Genomic DNA, 18176 nt, shown 5'->3' on the forward strand with positions numbered 1-18176 from the left:
GTCCTAATCTACCCATTATACGTTCAGTCTGTTTGGGAAGTTCAGCAACAGGCCCATTTCTGGTGGACATTACATGCTGTTGATTGTTGCTTTAACGATATTTCAGCACTCTTGAGAGTTAGTTTTCTCTGTCTTAAGGTTTTGCGCATTCTCAATTGCGGCTTCGGAATTGTACAGTGGCAACCGATGGTACACTGATAATAAAATTTGGTTTATAGTACGAAAACGAGCGTTTGCTTTACGAATTCTTCCGTTGTTTTCTACCACGAAGTAGATTCGTAAAATCAATCCTGAATGTTTTGTACATATTAACAAAGTTATATTCGTACGGATTATTGCATTTTACAAAATGGTTCGTAGATTGTACGAATGCACGAAAAGGCTCTCGATAAAAATAATACCAGCCTCCTCTATTTTCCGATAGGTGCCAGTATGCTACATTACCGACACCTATCGAAAAATAGCGAAATCTTTTTCATCTCCAAAATAAGCTGATTTTATCGGGAATCGACTGAGCTCGTTTGTCATACTTCTTTACGAACAACCGACGACGCCGCAAACCACAGAACCACAGCTACTGCGTACCAAAAAGTTACAATTGTACAAGTCTATTTTCTTTTCATACAATCTTCGCATCCCGTTTTCGTCGGTAACGATGCCAGACAACAACCGTGCATCAAATGGGTCTTGATGCAAGACAGCTACGAATGTGCTCTCGTAGAAAATACGAACCATTCGTAATAACAACATTTACGGTAGACAATAAGCCTACGAAAGTTTTTAAATGGTATGAAATTATTTGTATCAGCTACGAATATAGTTTTACGAATGTTTTTTCAAAAATAATAAATTATATTCTCAGTGTACCAAATATTGGACTTTGGCATGTCTTAGCCATCAAAAGGTAGTCGATGTTTGCGCTACGATGATATCTAACGATAGATGATATCCGAGAAGTACCCTCTGTCAAATAAAACGTGATCGAAATCGGCAGCGATATGTCGGCAGCTGTGATCTCGAAGTGTACCAATATGGAAGTCTATACAAGGAGTAAGTACTTCCGATGGCCTCGTTTTTGTAGGTCAATGTCAATGATTCGGAGATTGTTTTCGTTCGTAAGCTGGTGTGTGCTGAACTATCCAACAATCTGATGGCTAACCTCAGACACATTCCAGCGTTACGGGATACCATACCCACCACGCAAATCAGTTCCGCACTTCTGCGAGTCGCCCATCACGATAAAAAAAGAGTCAAACTGGCGAACCCTCAATAAGTCGCAAAGGATGTGGATTCATCCCAGAAAATTGGGAGTCACACACTAACGACAGGACGGTGTTGCCTCCTTCTTTGTCGGCATAAAACCGAGATCTTTCCTGCGAGTTAAAGATCTTTCCTGCAGTTGTTCGTACCCCACATCCCAAGTAACAATTTGGGTTTTATTTCACTCTTATGATGGCATTTAAAAACAAAATTGGTCATGAAAACCACCATAAAAGTACAATAAAACTCACATTGTTGCTTGGGATGGAATCAATATAACTCTATTGCTTTTAAAATAATTCATTTTTCAGAATTTTAAAGTATTTTTGTATGAATTAAGTATGAAAATACATCCAATAAATTTTTAATCTCGACTGTAAACACCAGCTCCTGTAGCAACCGTACAGGGTTTTCCGAAAAATAATGTCACTGATTGTATTGTGAAGCGACTATACATTGCAGCATGCTGAAAGATGGTGATTTCCGCAGAAGCTGAAGACAGCATTCGAACCAGCAGCGGTCATTTCCGAACCGACCATCCGGAGAAGCTCTTTCATGAAACTCGTTTTCGTCTTCCGTGCAATCAGTGTTGCAGCGTCGTTGGAGTGAAAGATCAATCAATCCAGATGACGCTACCGATCTCCATACGATGATTTGAACTGCACAAGAAATGATAAAAGCTGATTACGTTGATTAACAAACAAATAATGAGGCAATAATCAACGTTAACAGTATTCGACTTTAGAATTCAAACACTCGTGTTTCACGCTTTCACCGATTTTCCATCAATTCTATGTGTTGCCCTTTGAACAAAACAAAACTATTTCAGTCATGTCTGATCGAATAACTATTTCACATTTTACATTTTTCGTTAATAGTAACGGTTTTTATCTGAAAGTTTTATGCTCCAGTTTATCCCGGAGACCTCTACTTCGAAACTTCGATCTTACACTTTTCAAGATGTTATATATATGAAAAGCTCATTTATTTGGTTTACAGTTGATACAGTTGATAAACCTTTGCAGCTTTGGGAGCTGTACCTGTTTCTAGAATAATCCAATTAACTCGGGAACTCATCCTGTGTGAACCTGTATGTATGTTCGTTTTGCTGGTATCAAAGACTAGTTATAGTAATTGAACAAAACGAAAACAAATACCTAAATAATCGACCTAGCTTCTAATTGAATAGCTAAAACAAAAATGCTACTAAATAACAAAGACGGATATTCTTATTATGCACGCGCATAATTTTTATTTAAAAAATCGCACCATTGATTTGAGCAGCTCCAATATCCCCTATACATCCCGCAATAAACTTACTTTTGTCTTCACAATACATAGCTTCAATAGGAAAGTCAATATTTTCATGAAAAATATTGCATTTTTTAAATTTTGTAGAAAATATCGTAGTGTTTCAAACTTCGTGTTAAAAATCTCCACCGGTTGACAAAAGTTTCGCTGTGATGCTCTACCAATTGCCAAGCGTCTCCATTGTAAATGTAAATTTGATCGGATGGAACAAACTCGAGGAATGCAAGTATGAAGGCCTACTTGGTAAACATGCAAAACAACCCTCTGGGCGGCGAGCGTGTCACGATGTGAGTGTATGAGTTTCACTTTAGTGCAGGTTTGGAAAATTCTCCCACGACAAGCAACCGCGCCCGCTGCGCTAGTGTTGGTACCGTAAAGAAAACTCTCCCAACGACGTTTAACACCGTCCTTCATTGTGGGGGACCTTCCGATCGAACACCATCACCGACTGACTGACTGTCGCTGTCGGGGCCATTTGGCTGCGTACCTCTGGATTGGGAAAATGCTCGTACGTGTGTGTTTGTGTGTTGTGTTACGAGTGCGAGCAGGAATGTAAAAGAGCGAAAAGCTTAGAAGAGCTAGTATGTACTAGTAGGAACATGACAACACAGGCAGAGTACCTACCTTGGATGGAGATTGAATGCGAAAATCGACCGCACCGCACGGCAGAGTGCCTGTGCTGTATCGAAGCAGCTGCCCGTACAGTAATAGTAATCGGTTCCAGTTAGTGGAAGGACTTGCGTGAAATTCGGTCGTCACCGTGGCTGTTGTTGCTGCTGAACACTTAGTTTTTTCCTCTTCTTTTTGGGTGTTTTTCTGTCTGATGGACTACTAGGACAAACTTCGCAGATGGTGTTAGTGCTTTTCCCTAAGTGACAAAACTTGTTTCCGCTGGCCCAAAATGTACAATTTTTGATGTAAGAGAAATAAAGTTTCCTTAAAATCGATAGAAAAAGTAATTGCCATAAACATTGAGTCTTCTAGTCTGGTAGTCCTGACGTTGTAAAGCACAGCAACTGGAGTGTTGACCCGTTCGGAGAAAAAAAAAACCTGTTCAGGGGGATGAAATAATAGGATGCTGAATGAAGGCTAAATAAGTGGCCTTACACGGCTCGTCACATCGTAGTCCGTGCGGAGGCGTAGGCTATAACGCAAACAATATTAGATTATGTGTAGCCAATTAAAAAATAATAATTTCATTTCTAAGCTGGATGTTCTAGTCTGGAAAGGTTGTACCAATCTGTGAGCAGTGTGTGCGTGCGAGTGGGTATTTCAATGTACAGTTCGTTTGCCAATCCTTCGTAACGTAAACTGAAAGTGATGGTTCGAATCGGTAATTGATTGAATGCCCATCCTAACATAGTCTTATTTAACTTTTGGAAAATTCCCAGTTCTTTGCACTAATCAGCGAATGAAAATACGAACAACAAACCCAGTGAGATAGATCCTCAACGAGAAAACACTGAAGAGTGAGTGAGAGGCAAAATGCGGAAAATCAATGCGTGGAAGACCTGACAGAGAGAAGCAGTAGCCGTAGCACCAGCTGAGTAGTGAAAAAAAAACCGTGTGTTTGTATGTGTTTACCCCTTGCAACCAGATTCATCTGTTTAGTGTGCAATTGTAGCCATTTCCGGTGTAAAATCAGCATCATTAGACCGGCATAGAGGCTGCATTAGTAAGCGCTTAACGGAATAGCTCCTACCAAGTGTGTTTAGTACCAGTAGAAGTAGTGAAGTCTTTTTTTCTTAACTAATAATTACCGGAAAACTCACAACCGATGCTAAGACATTAACTAGAGCGGAGTGCAGCCACAGCCAAAGAGTAAACCCTCCGCACTAGGACCGTAGGCCGGGGGTCATCGTTTCGGGTGCAAAATATCCAGCTTCGAGGAAGATTGGCGGCCTGAACGGCCCATGGTTCAACGTGCCACGTCGGATGCCCCGTCCGTGTCCGGGGGGCATCGTGAATCGCGTATGAGCCTCGGTCTTGGCTATCCGTCGTTCCAGAGTGCCGGATATAATAAACTGTTTACGCAGGTTAGTTAGGGTTTGGGAAAACCGACGCTACAACGCTGTGCATCATCGATGTTGTATTGAATATTTCAGTGTGTTATCTGATTTCTGATTTATTTTAAGATACAGGCAGAAATAGGACCTTTTTTACCACAATCCATTTAAGTTTTAAATGTGCTAAATTTCTATCTTTCGAAATCTACAGTCAATGACTCCGTGGTTGAGCAGCTTAAGAATTCAGTCAACTCGAATTTAGTCAGCGATCTTGAAGCGACACGTTTTTGTTAAAACTGACAGTGTCATTCATCCTTGCCAGAAGATGAGTAACTACATATAGTTGAACACTAGAGAACGACACTTGATGGGAAAACCGCTCATCTAGACGGTCGAAAAAGCTGAACGGAGATTGATGCTGTCACATTGTAAAGAAGCGTAAAAAAGCGTTATGAAATTTTCGCATGTGATTTTTGAAAAGAGCACGCGAGATAGTACGCAAATTTAAGTCTCTTTTTAGTTGTATATCAGTTACTAGAAATTCTAATTTTACCATTATCAATAATGAAGGAGACTAAAGTTTCAGGAGATAGGTATTTACTGTGTGAGTGTATTTGATCTCGTTTTGATAAGAAATGAAACTGTGTCATGAATGAAGTGTCAGGATGTTTCCTTCTGTCCTGGTTTTTATAATGAACATTTCTTTCTGTCGTCTTTTCTGAACAAACCATTCAGCATGAAAACCTAATGAAAATGTAAAACCTACATATCTTTAAACGTTATTTTTATTTTATTAAATTAATAAAAGTTCTATTAACAGTTATAGTTCTGTTTTGCGCTGAGATACTGAATTCCGATTTTGTGTTAAAAACTATAATTTTGCCAATCTTTCGACAGTTTGTAAACTTCGACAGTTCGTAAACTTCGACTACGAATAGTCATAAATAACTCATAGTTGTTCTGTCTGCAACCAGTTTATATGCAATCAATTTCGAACCTGTCGATAGAATAGCGTTAATATTTTGCTCAATAATTTGCAGGATGAATAGTATTTATTTATATTGTTATCGACAAGCTAGTTTTATGCCCTAATGATATTTAAGGAGTGTAAAATGGTTTTAAAATTACGTTTATTGTTTCCCTGGACACATTAAAATCAAACCCTTCGACAACTCTATTCAATAATCGGAGAAGTCCAACTATGCTACTGTAGGTCCCGTAATTCGTTCATCTGGCTGGAATTTGCAGAAATCCACGGTTTCATAGAACTCTTCGTTGTACTTGTAGTCGGATTTTGGTGAGTAAAGCTGGGCATTCTGTTCTAGCAGTAAGCACGTCAGACACGGAAACAGCACGGGCAACGTTGCGGCGGTCAACTAGAGTGTCCAGATGCACGAGATGGCAGTGACTTGCGTAAGATGGCAGCCGAAATGGGTCTCTCCATGGAAGGCATCGAAGGGCAAATCGCACAAATCTCCGCTGTACAGCTTCAATTCTGTCAACTCCATTCTGGTAGTAAGGATTCCAAACTTGACAGCAATACTCGAGGGCTGAGCGCACCAATGAGCAGTATAAGGACTTCAGGCAGTAGATATTGCTGAAATCCTTAGCGATTCGGAACATGAAGCCGACCCAGGTAACCAATAAGCATTTCCAATGCAATTTAAATGCAAACCAATAAGCATTTAAGTTGCCTTAAATGCTTCTTAAATGCTATGCCACTTTACTGCTAGCCCTCTTATAGTGCTGACAATGCTTATTTGCAGCTAGTTACCGACAAGAAGAATTTAAATAGAATTGTTGATGCTAATTTACAACAGTTATGCAGTCAAAAGGCTGATAAACAGCAACATGCAGTATAAAACGCCAGGGATGCTAATAAACGTTTGATTTACTGCTTATACTCATGCTTATTGGTTACCTGGGGAGATTTCTAAATGCCTTGCCGATTATGTAAGCTACATGCTGGTGGAATGATAATTTACTATCCAACAATACGCCTAAATCTTTGATACAATTCACTCTTCCAATAGTGGTTCCCAAAAGCTTATATTCGAATGTGATTAGTTCTTTCTTTCTTGAAAAAGTGATGATGGCGCACTTGCTTGGATTAACATTCATACGGTTTGTGTAACACCAATCAGCAAAACTGTCCAATTGCTGTTGAAGCATACGAGCATCGGTGATAGAACTAATCTGGCTGAAGATTTTCATATCATCGGCAAAAGACAAACGGGGAACTCTCAGTTTGAAATTCGCATCGTTGAAGTATATGAGGAAAATCAATGGTCCGAGGTGGCTACCTTGAGGGATCCCAGACGGAGCAGCAAATTCCGCAGAACAATCATCATCGATTTTCACTGTTAGCTGACGACCAACGAGGTACGAACGTAACCAGCTGATAGCTGTGCCGCAGAATCCCAACTTTCCCAATTTGGTTATGGCGATTTCATGGTTGATGCTATCAAAGGCTGCTGTCAGATCAAAATAAATTGCATCGGTTGGTTAGCATGATTACAACCATCCGTTATGTAGGAAGTAAACGACAAAAGGTTGGTCACAGTCGAGCGTTTTGGCATAAATCCATGGTGGTCCTCAACAATAGAGTAGGGCGGGGCATAAGTGCGATGTTTGAAGTTGTCATCAATTTTCGTGAGATATAAAGAAGGACAACAACATAATATATTTTATAGTGATGCAGTAACTCAATATCTTCACATTCAACTATAAATCATCTGCGGTAATAGTGTTTTGCAAAATAAATTCTTCTTTCTTCTGAACAAGTGCAGATTCGCACTTTTACCCCACTAGCGGGGCAAAAGTGCGAATACAGCGGGGCAAAAGTTCGAAGCTAGAATCCAAGAAATTAGCCCAGCAGTAGCTAACAAAACCATATTATCTTCAATCTGCGTTATGTTTCGGTAAGGAATATTCTCAATTTGCACCTTTTCTATTTTGCACTGGTGTATTGCAGCCTCCGTTAGATCGAAACTTTTCCAAACGTTTGTTTTTTGTTTCATCAGCGGAAACACATTGTTTTTCTCAGGCCAACATCTGTAGAGCACACAATTTTCTGCAGATCTTTCATTTCTAGTATCTGTAATATAGTGCCTAAAGTTGTATATAATTAGCTATACATTTTTGCCTCGTCCATGAATCGCACTTTTCCCCATCCGTGAATCGAACTTTTACCCCGCTAAGCGCTTGACGGGGTTAGATTAAATTACGAAAAAGCGAAATTTATTTTGTAAATTATTTTCGCTGTATTTTCAAAACAGATATGTGAGTGATGTAAAACGCTGCTACAAATTTTCAACAAGTAATATCCTCCTGTTGATATCGTATTTGCCGTATAACGAAAAATTACATCAAAACCGCCCTAAAATAACATTTGCACATAACTCAGCAACTATGCTTCGTAAGCAACCAAAGTTTACGTTAGATTCAAGCTGTCAAAGTAGTCACCCATTAAGGCCAATGTAGAAAATTTACTCGGAATCTGCTTCGATAAATCATTGAATCGCACTTTTACCCGCATCGCACTTTTACCCCTCCTTACTCTATATTGTTGACAAAATCTGAAAATATGGTCCAATACAACGAGCTCAAACCACTTTGCAACCGAGCTCGGGGCGGACATTCCACGATAATTATCAATGTGCATTTTGTCCCCCTTTTTATAAACAGGAAACAAAAACACATAGAGCAGCAAACTTCGCATTCTGATTTAAATATATTTTCTAATTAGTTTCTAAATTCTAAAATAGTTAAGCTGAATAGTGTTACAATGCACGTTTGGCGTTAATTGTAAGCTTAAAGCAACTCATTTTTCAAGCAGCAATTTAAGTTTTATCATGTTCCTGTAGTAGTTTTCACGACCAATTTCATGAAACCGCTAAAAAAATTACGAGCTCCACAAGACCCTTCTGCAGCAGGGTTTTATGCCCTCTTTAAGAGTCAGACCAAGTAGATACGCTCAAGTAGCCTTATTACGCTCTGTTGAAAGCAGTAATAAAACCGATTATGTTTTCTTGCCGCTTGATTCAACCAGCTCAGCTAGTCAGTTTTATCGCGGTAATATAAGCACTCCTCAGTTTGGGTACAACGGAACGCTACACATACTTTCAACGGGTTGCTTTGATGACCTTCCCTAATTTTCCGCTCTCTCCCCTTCACGTCTTGTCCCACTCTGTTTTGCTCTGTTGCTTAATTTTGAGTCATACCCAACTAACAATTTCAGGCTAATCAAACGCTTTTATAGCTGATTTTATTCAACCTGTGGCTAAACTATGGTTTAGTTTTAGAAATGAAAACCTTTTTTCAGCTTTTAAACATCTAAATCTAGTGATTTTATCAAGCTTCAGGCTTGTTAATGGCTGCTTTCGAAGCTGCAAAGAAGTTTAATAGAAGCTTTTGCGCGCATTCAAATAGCCAATTTGCGTAATTCTGTCAATTCTCTTTTTGGAACGAGAAATAATTTTGCTGTTTTAGTCGCTTAATCAACGTCTCATGAACCGTTAAGCAGACAATGAATAATCTATTTTGAAATAAAAAAATGGAGCACGTCATTTTTAATTATTCTGCTACTAACTGACCCGACAAACTTCGCGTTTCCACGAATTAATCTGTGTTGTACATAAATCGTGAATCTTGGATGACCTTTGTCACAAGTTCGAGTTTTGCAAGTTGCTGAGGAGCTCAACCTTAGATGATTCGCCTTGGCAGTTACGTAACTATGAAAGCAAGGGTAGTTTAACATAAAAATTTGGAATTTTTCCTCACAGTAAAGTAGAATACAACCCCCCACCCCCGGTTGCCTAGCTAGAAAAAAATAAAGCGGAGAGCACTTAAATATTCGCCGTGATTGTATAACATTTCGCCGAATACCATTTGACGAAAAACCTTTCCGTAGAAAGTACCATTTCGATCCTAGGGGTGATGCTCTCTTTACTCGCTGTCGCTCGTTCGGACCCAACTGAAAGAAAGTAATATAGATCAGTAGACCTAGGAGAAAAACCTAGACAATGGTGATCAGGGGCGAACTGGGAGCCAAAGGGCCCACCGGGCCTTTGAGATTAGGGGCCCCAGTTTGCAATATTCTCATGATAGTAAATTAACACAAAAACGACATCTACTCAAAAGACATCAGCGTTACAGTAAATCGAATGATTATGGGCTCTATTTTGTAAGTGATGTCGTGCAACTCGACTCGACTCAGGCACGGTCGAGTGTCGTGTATCAGGAGAACAAGCAGCATAGCGGCTCGATGGTCGAAACAAATAAACTCAGTCGTTATTAGGATCGAGTTACTAGCTGTGTGTCATATTAGCGGTTCACGGTACTTTATTGTGTGGCTCCTTTCATAACATCCTGTAACGGCATGTTAAACAGCCCACATGAGGGACTACCACGTTGATAAAGTCCCCTGCGAGGTTAGAATGGCCACTCATTTTACGGTCGATGGTATCATACGCAACTTTGAAATCAATGAAATAATTGTGCGTTGAATTCTGTATTCATGGACTTTTTGGAGAATCTACCGCAGCGTGAATATTTGATTTGATTTGCGTGATAAATGATAGGATGTCATTTGTTCAATATATATGAGTAGCTTACTGCGTCTACACGTCAGAACAGAACAGTTCATAGTGCAGGCGATTCCCATGCCGAGTTATAGCTATCCCTGGGATTAAACTCTTGGATTCTCCTATAAGAATCATGCTTCTATAAGCAAGGTATTCTGTGCGAATCTCGAATGCCCGAGACTCTGCGCGAATCTTTTTGGTTCGTCCTGGTAGAGCTGCGGAAAAAAGAACCCACCATCTAAAAACGCCATTACGAAAAGCACGTGCTTGCCAGTCCAGAGGAGAGGTTCGTTAAAAACGGACATCGACTTGAGAGTAAAAACTAGCGAGGCATTAAGTTGCTCAATTTTGCCTTTAAGGTGCTCTCCCTATCCTGTGTTTTAGACTGAGTCCGTTAGCTGAGTTCTTCGTCGGCGAGTATTAAGCTGGTTTTCATGAGGGTCGCTTCACGATGGATCAGATATTTACCCTTTTACGAAATGAGCTGTGACAGTTAACGCTAGGACATGGTTTTCCCAGAGAACTAGTTACGTTGATTCGTGTGACGCTGGATGAGTAAAAATTATAAGTCAGAATAGCAGATGAGATCTCACGTGCTTTTTGATTTTGCGGATGACGTCGATATCACCGAAATCAAAAGTAGAGCAGCCAAAGAATCCTTTAAGTCATTTATTGAGAAATTGGGACTAACCATTAACACCGCCAAAACGAAGTACATGGCGCGGAAATTCAACCACGAGCTATATTAACCCCTCTAAGGTCTACATCATTTTTAGCGCCGCAAAATTCACTAAAATGGCCATAACTTTTTTATTTTTCAATATTTTTTCACCAAATTCGGGAATTTTGCCGAAAATATTTTCTATTTTCATAATATCTATAGATAATGGCCATATGCCATATGGTCCCGGAGTTATTCCGGAGTTCCTTGGGGGACCGAGATATGGCTTTTTTAGATAAAGTTGCCAAATATCTAAAATTTGTTTGAAATCTGAAGATTTTTGAAAACATATCATCGACTGTGGACATATCAGTTACTTTGCCGCAGTTATGAACCATGGTGCGTGCCATCCGGATCCGGGGGGACGCTATAAATCCGAAACCGGTTCCCGTAACGGGGCATTTCAGCATCAGTAAAGCATGTCGTGTCGCATATCAAAAAACATCAGCATTCGATAAAATAGCGATTGGCGATCATCTCATGTCTTTCAGAGCCCATATGGCCGATTCCAGGTCCCGGACAAGTTCCTCCGAAATCCGTTCTGTGCTTGAATCAGAAAAGAAACCCTCCCCGGACCCGGAACCGGTCATACGGCCTCTGAGAGACATGAGATGATCACCAATCGCTATTTTGTCGAATGCTGATGTTTTTTGATATGCGACACGACTTGCTTTACTGACGCTGAAATGTCCCGTTACGGGAACCGGTTCCGGATTCATAGTGTCCCCCCGGATCCGGATGGCGCGCACCATGGCTCATAACTGCGGCAAAGAAGCTGATACGTCCACAGTTGATGATATATTTTCAAAAATCAACAGATTTCAAACAAATTTGAGATATTTGGCAACTTTATCTAAAAAAGCCATATCTCGGTCCCCCAAGGAACTTCGGAATAACTCCGGGACCATATAACATATGACCATTATCTATAGATATTATGAAAATAGAAAATATTTTCGGCAAAATTCCCAAATTTGGTGAAAAAATATTGAAAAATAAAAAAGTTATGGCCATTTTAGTGAATTTTGCGGCGCTAAAAATGATGTAGACCTTAGAGGGGTTAAGAATGCAACTATGCTGTTATAATGAAGATAGTACAGTGTAGCAGTCTGCGCTGGGCTGGTCACGTGTCTAGAATGCCCGATGAAAGAGTAGCCAAAATTATTTTAAGCAGAGAATCAAGAAGAGGCTGTAGACTTCGGAGTAGACATCACACTGATAGATGCGCTATCGAGGATGATGCACGTTCAGGTGGTGTTCGAGGGGTTTGAAGAAAGGTAGCCCAGGATTGAGTACTGGAGGACCATAATTCATTCGGCGCAGGATCGATAACGGACCGTCGCCACTGAAGTAAACTGAGTATGGAGCTTAAGCCGACAGTTCAATATTTATAAGTAGTCAAATAACTGCGGATGAAATACTAAATCTACTTTTAAATACTCAGAATTGAAGCTGGTAATATTTTCGGACCTTGGACCCCAACAGCTCAACTTAAATGTTCAATTGAAAGAGAAATTTTAGTTCAAAGTTCGGGGCCCCAATAGTCCCATTTGAAGATGAATTTTTAATCATCAAATCGGTTGATTTCATGAATCACGGGGCCCCAGCAATCGAACATTCGTGAGTCATAGAAAAAGTTTAAATGAAAGAGAAATTTTGGTTTAAAGTTCGGGGCCCCAATAGTCCCATTTGAAGCTGAATTTTCAATCATCAAATCGGTTGATTTCATAAATCATGGGGCCCCAGCAATTGAACATTCGTGAGTCGTAGAAAGAGTTTACCTGAAATAAAAATTTTGGAAAATCTCATTTTGTGTAACAACGAAATTTTTACTGGGGCCCACCGGGCGTTTGCCCGGTTGCCCGGTGGGTCAGTCCGCCCCTGATGGTGATTTCTGCGGGGGACTGCAGATAGTTTTTGGTGGTGTTGTTATTGACTGTTATGTTTTATGGATGAGTCCGAAATTTCTCAAGCTCGATTAGTTTTTGAGTTAAGTAAAAAATTCGATTTTATTTGTATGAGAGTCCTTGGACCCCTACCACAGGAGTGAGGAGTCTCAAACCATCAAAAAATAAATTCATGCATCCACCATCTCCCACATGCCAAATTTGGTTCCATTTCCTTGACATGCCGAATGTGCTTAGATTTGCTTGATTACTTCTCGAGTTATGAGAAAATTTGTGTTTCATTTGTATGAGAGCCCCTCCTCCTAAAGAGAGGATGGGTCCTAATTCACCATAGAAAAAATTCTTGCATCCAAAAACCCCCTCATGCCATATTTGGTTCCAGTTGCTTGATTACTTCTCGAGTTATGCAGAAATTTGTGTTTCATTTGTAAGGCAGCCCCCTTCTTAGTGGGGGAAGGGGTCTCTAACCATCATAAGAACCTTCCCCGGTCCCAAAAACCCCTTAATGCAAATTTTCACGCCGATCGGTTCAGTGGTTTTCGATTCTATAAGGAACATACGGACAGACAGATAGACAAAAATCCATTTTTATATATAAGAAGATGGCATAGTGTGCTATATTTTTTATGTCGAAAAACTTCTATTCGTATAAGTAAGCTAATTTAAAATGCATGCCGTCTTCTTTCGAGAATTGAACCGCCATCTTCTGATCCATAAGCACTCGCTGTATGATCCGCTCCATCTACAGCACAGACAGTGAAAATATCTCTACACCTGAAGCAGTCGATAAAGACGATAACTGACATATATTTTTGCCGCTAGTCGAACTGCGAAATTCTATGATCTGACAATATATGTGCTGTAAGCCGAATGAAAGTTTGGATGTACTTTGTAAAGCCACTTTAACGCCCTTAAGCAGCTTTAAAGTAGTTTGAAAGCTCTCCCTTGTTTATAAAGCTACTTTAACACCTTTAAGCCGCCGTAAAACGATTTGATGTTTATAGCTGTTTAGAAATGGATTGTTAAGCTGAAAAATTTTCTATTAAGCTTATTTATCAGCTTTTGGGACAGAGCTGGTTTGAAAAACTTAAAGTAGCTTAAACATCGCTTATTCAAACAATGTTTAAGTGCATACTTTATGCAGTTCTGATCGCCTTAAACCAACCCGTAAACAGCAATTGCTCTTGTAATTCAGCTATTATTGTTACTTGGGTAGTAAGTACATATAGAGTGAGCTACCGAAAAAGGTTTAGGCAAGAAATGCATGAAAAAACTATATGCGGCAATACAAATTAAAAGATGTTGATGGTTTTAATCTATAACACTAATGGCGACAGCCCTGTTAGAGTCTACGTAGGTTATGGGAATTGACCTAATTAATTCTAAGTTGAAATGATTCGTGATCTTGTACACATATGTAGAAGTATGGTGTCTTTGATAAAGTTTGACAAAGAACTTTCGGATGGAGTATTGTAGTTTGGAATTTTCTCGCTACGTGGCGCTCGGACATACGTAATATTCTTGTATCGCTATATCTTGTAAGTCTGATTATATATAGATGTATACTGTCTTCGGAACAATTGTTTAAGTTTCCTTAAGATCCCTTTCAGATGGTAGGGAAATTAATTCAGGCTTGGCATGCTCTTTTCGATTCGATTTTGCTCTTTTGATTACTGCACCTCAACCAAGCAGAATTGACAAAAGTGTGTATGAGGCATTTGTAGAACTAGTAATTATCTACAACGCTGCTGAAGAAAGTAAAGTTTTATATAATTACGGCGCAATACGATTGCAATACCATTGGTAGTTTTTAATACCGATGGAGTAGCAGCCTTTAAAGCGCCAAAAATACAAAAGACACAGGAAGACTTACTTCAACAATATTGCATATAATAATTAATTCTACAAATGCCCCATACAACACTTCAAATTCTGCTTAGCTGAGGTGCAGTAATTAAAAAAAATTTATCTCTATCAATGAGTGTTCAACGCTCAATGATTTAAACGCTATCGTTCAAACCGTTTAAATTGTTTAAACTCTAATCTGCCAAGGGTATACCAAAAATATATAAAATTGAGAATAGGATAAGAGAAATCGTGTGGCAGTGGTAGCGCCCACTGAAAAAATGACAAAACTGGTAGTGAAAGAATTCCAAGCTATTCCAAAAGAGGATTCCAAATCGATCAGTTATGAGCACTGGATATTTCGTTTAAAATCTAATATCTTTGGACATATCAATACTGAGTAGATAATGGGTAACGTAGTGGCTGTGTTTCCGAGCGTTCCAGTAAGTGAAACTTTGACTATTTAAAAAAAAATCTGGCTACTTTCCTACTTACCTACTTTTCTGACTGGCTGCTATAATTGGTTCTACAATTCGTTCTTTCACGTAAAACGTTTTGTTGCACGTATCATGTTAGGTGTTGTATCTGAAAACTGCACGAATTCATACATCACGCATAGCACACTGGATTACCGCATGCAACGAACACAGTCTGACACACATGACAAACAACAACAGCAACAACAATGTTTTTCATCAATTTAGGATTCGCATCCGCTTTTGCTTGCATAATACTGCAAAACTCTAACCGGTTGGGTTTATTCGCAGGCAACAGCTATCGAACCTGTAGTGTGGAATGAATGCACTTTGACTCGGATCAGCACGCATCACACCTCCCGGGTAACATGGGGCTGTACCGCAATTTGCCTTGCACTTGTTTTGAAATCATTTCTCACGATCCGCAAAATTTTCTGGTCAATCGCTGACACAACTTGCTGATGATGCTCTCGAACCCTCTTGGAAACGTTCCTTCTCGGAAGCGACGTTGCGTTGTCGTAAACGTCCCTAAATTGAAAGCACCGTGTAACAAAACGAACACTTCTGGATTTGCGTTCACTCACTTGCATTAGGTAGCCGACGATCGGAAAATCTACAACCATACTTCTGCTGAGCTGTCGTTGCTACACAATTAGCGAACCCATAGCAAAGGTTCGCGAGTTCTTCCGGAGGATACATTTTAATACTGCAATCGTTGTCAGATATGTCCTAGACTCTAGAGAGATCTGAGAAATCTGTTTTGTTGTTGTGTTCCATACGCATCAATCGTCAAACCGCGTCTATCGCACACGGGGATCTAGTGTGCTATGCGTGATGTATGAAATCGTGTTTTTTTTTTCAGATACTAACTCAACACCCAACTCGATACGTTTAAAATTAAATTGCAACGAAATTAAAAGAGATAGGTGTTTTACGTCAAAGAACGAGTTGTAGAACGGCACCAGAGCTTGATATTGGTGAATAAAAACAAACAGTTTTGTCAGTCTTTTTTATGAGAAATTTAATAAAACAATGCGTTTTATTAGAAACACTTATTTCAAAGCCTTTTGCATCTAAAAAGTTACTAAATTTCATAAAGTAGGAGGTTAAAGAGCAATTTTCAATGCAAAATTTCATCCTTCGAATGAAAGTAACAGAATTGAAAATTCGTAGCTCTGTTTGACGTAATTTAGCGGTGCGTTGGAATAAAAATAATACCCCACCTGAATCCTGATAACGTAGTCGTGGATTATCGGGCTTTAGCGTAGCTTCTCATCAGATTAAATAGTAGACACCGGCTATTTTCAGCTGCGGCGGCGTCAACAACAACAATGGCCGTTTCCACCCAGCAGCAGAGAGTAAATTGCATCGAACCTTCCGCATGCAAAAGTAAATACAATATTTCGTTACGACGCAAAGGTACGAAAATAGCTCGCGCCGCTATTAATACCGGTTTCGAGGCGATCAGCTGTCGGTCAGCGATAATCGGAACCATCATGGAACTAAAAATAATTTTCTTCTTCGATCGGACCTCGGAACCGGTCGGAAGCGCGGGGAAAAATTATCACCGGAGCTCTGGAATTAAATAAAACTGATGATAGTCACTATAATTACAGGCATCGTTTCGGCGGAAACAAATCATTCCGCCTCCTGGAGGACATTAATTTGTGTTTGGCCCTGCATAGCCGATGGCCATAATGGCCCTAAAGCCAGCCGTGGAATGCATGCAGTGTAGAGTGCATAAATTTTAGAATATTAAACGATGGCACAATTTATTACCCGCTTCACTGCGGAAATTTGTTTTCGCTTAGGAGCAACAGCGCAAAGCTAGTTCTAGTAGCAGCAGTGGATTTTTTTCGGCGAAAAAAAACAATGTTCGGAAATGGAAAGAAAATATACTGCTGTACAACGAATGCAAATAGTAATGGTTATAAAATATGCAAGGGACATAGTACTGTACGCTAGCGAAAGGGCATTCTGCCGTAGAGATGTTGGCTGAATCAAAAATTTACCGGTCCAGCAGCGCAGCGTTAGGATTTGAATAGCATTTGAATAGCTGTACATAAGTAGTAATGCAGAAATCCGGCCACCGAATGTTGCCGTCCCATATCTTACACCACCGTCAACCAGACTGCACCAATTTGGGGGAAAACAAACGGGTTAACCTCTCAGGGGAAGAAGAGGAACAAAAATCCGGTCGGCCTACATAACGTATGGCTTTCAGCAGTGGCGGAAAAGCGATTTCGGCACTGCCACCGGGGCGAGTGCCGCTATTTGCGACCATAAAGCTCTGCGCTTGTTTTCCTTACGTTTGCACATTCTATGCTGCTTCCGCACCCATACACAGGTACGAACACATGTTCGTAATTGGATTTCCTGCCTGGAATCCGTTTCATTGCATATTCTTCTCGTTGCTTCGGTGCTTTGCACTACTTATGCCATCGATGGTCGAGTCCTGCCGGTTATGCTACTAGTTCATTGTGCCTATTCGCCTCTTTTGGATTGTGTTCTGGCTGTTGTTGTTGTTGTTGTTGTTGCTACAACGGATGCTACCGTGCCGTGTAGTTACTTTGCGGCATGCATACACGTAAATGCTGCTCGGAAGGAAACTTCCGCGTTTCCTGGTTTGTGCTTTTACGTCTAACGTTTGCTCACGGTATCCATCCGTCCGTGCAGCAAGTCGCGATTGGGCTGCTTATCTTTCCGCCACTGAAAGAGGCTTACATGGTTTACTCTCGTTTTTATCTGGCTTTACACCGCTCTCTGTGTACTGTGAAGCTTTTGTGTTCGCTTTTTTTGCCATTATACAATGAGAAAAATGCATTCTGGCTATGACAGTCTTTGAGATTCAAATGCCACTGAGGCGGACGTTGCCAAAGGGCTTATGTGCTTGTACCGGGTACACTATATTTCAGCATTCGAATGCTAGACAAGTATTGACAATTTGATACCTACGGGCTCTGAGCCGGAGTCAGTTCATATACATATACGCTTTAGTTGCTCTTGGGATATATGTTTGTCCAAAAAGAGGGCAATGTGTTCTGGATCTTTTTTATATTGTGCTA

At 40.1% G+C, this 18176-nt stretch overlaps 1 protein-coding gene across 1 annotated transcript in view; it reads left to right on the forward strand.

Moving 5' to 3' along the window:
• The first annotated feature begins 4484 nt into the window (after window positions 1-4484).
• LOC128741823 (voltage-dependent L-type calcium channel subunit beta-1) overlaps window positions 4485-18176 on the forward strand; it is a 55726-nt gene continuing 42034 nt past the window's right edge. The window contains exon 1 of the mRNA XM_053837896.1: window positions 4485-4607. Within this exon, the coding sequence (XP_053693871.1) occupies window positions 4485-4607 (123 nt within the window). The remainder of the gene's footprint in view (window positions 4608-18176) is intronic.

This window comes from Sabethes cyaneus, chromosome 3 (assembly GCF_943734655.1).
Source record: "Sabethes cyaneus chromosome 3, idSabCyanKW18_F2, whole genome shotgun sequence".
In the NCBI taxonomy this organism is placed as follows: Eukaryota; Metazoa; Arthropoda; class Insecta; order Diptera; family Culicidae; genus Sabethes; species Sabethes cyaneus.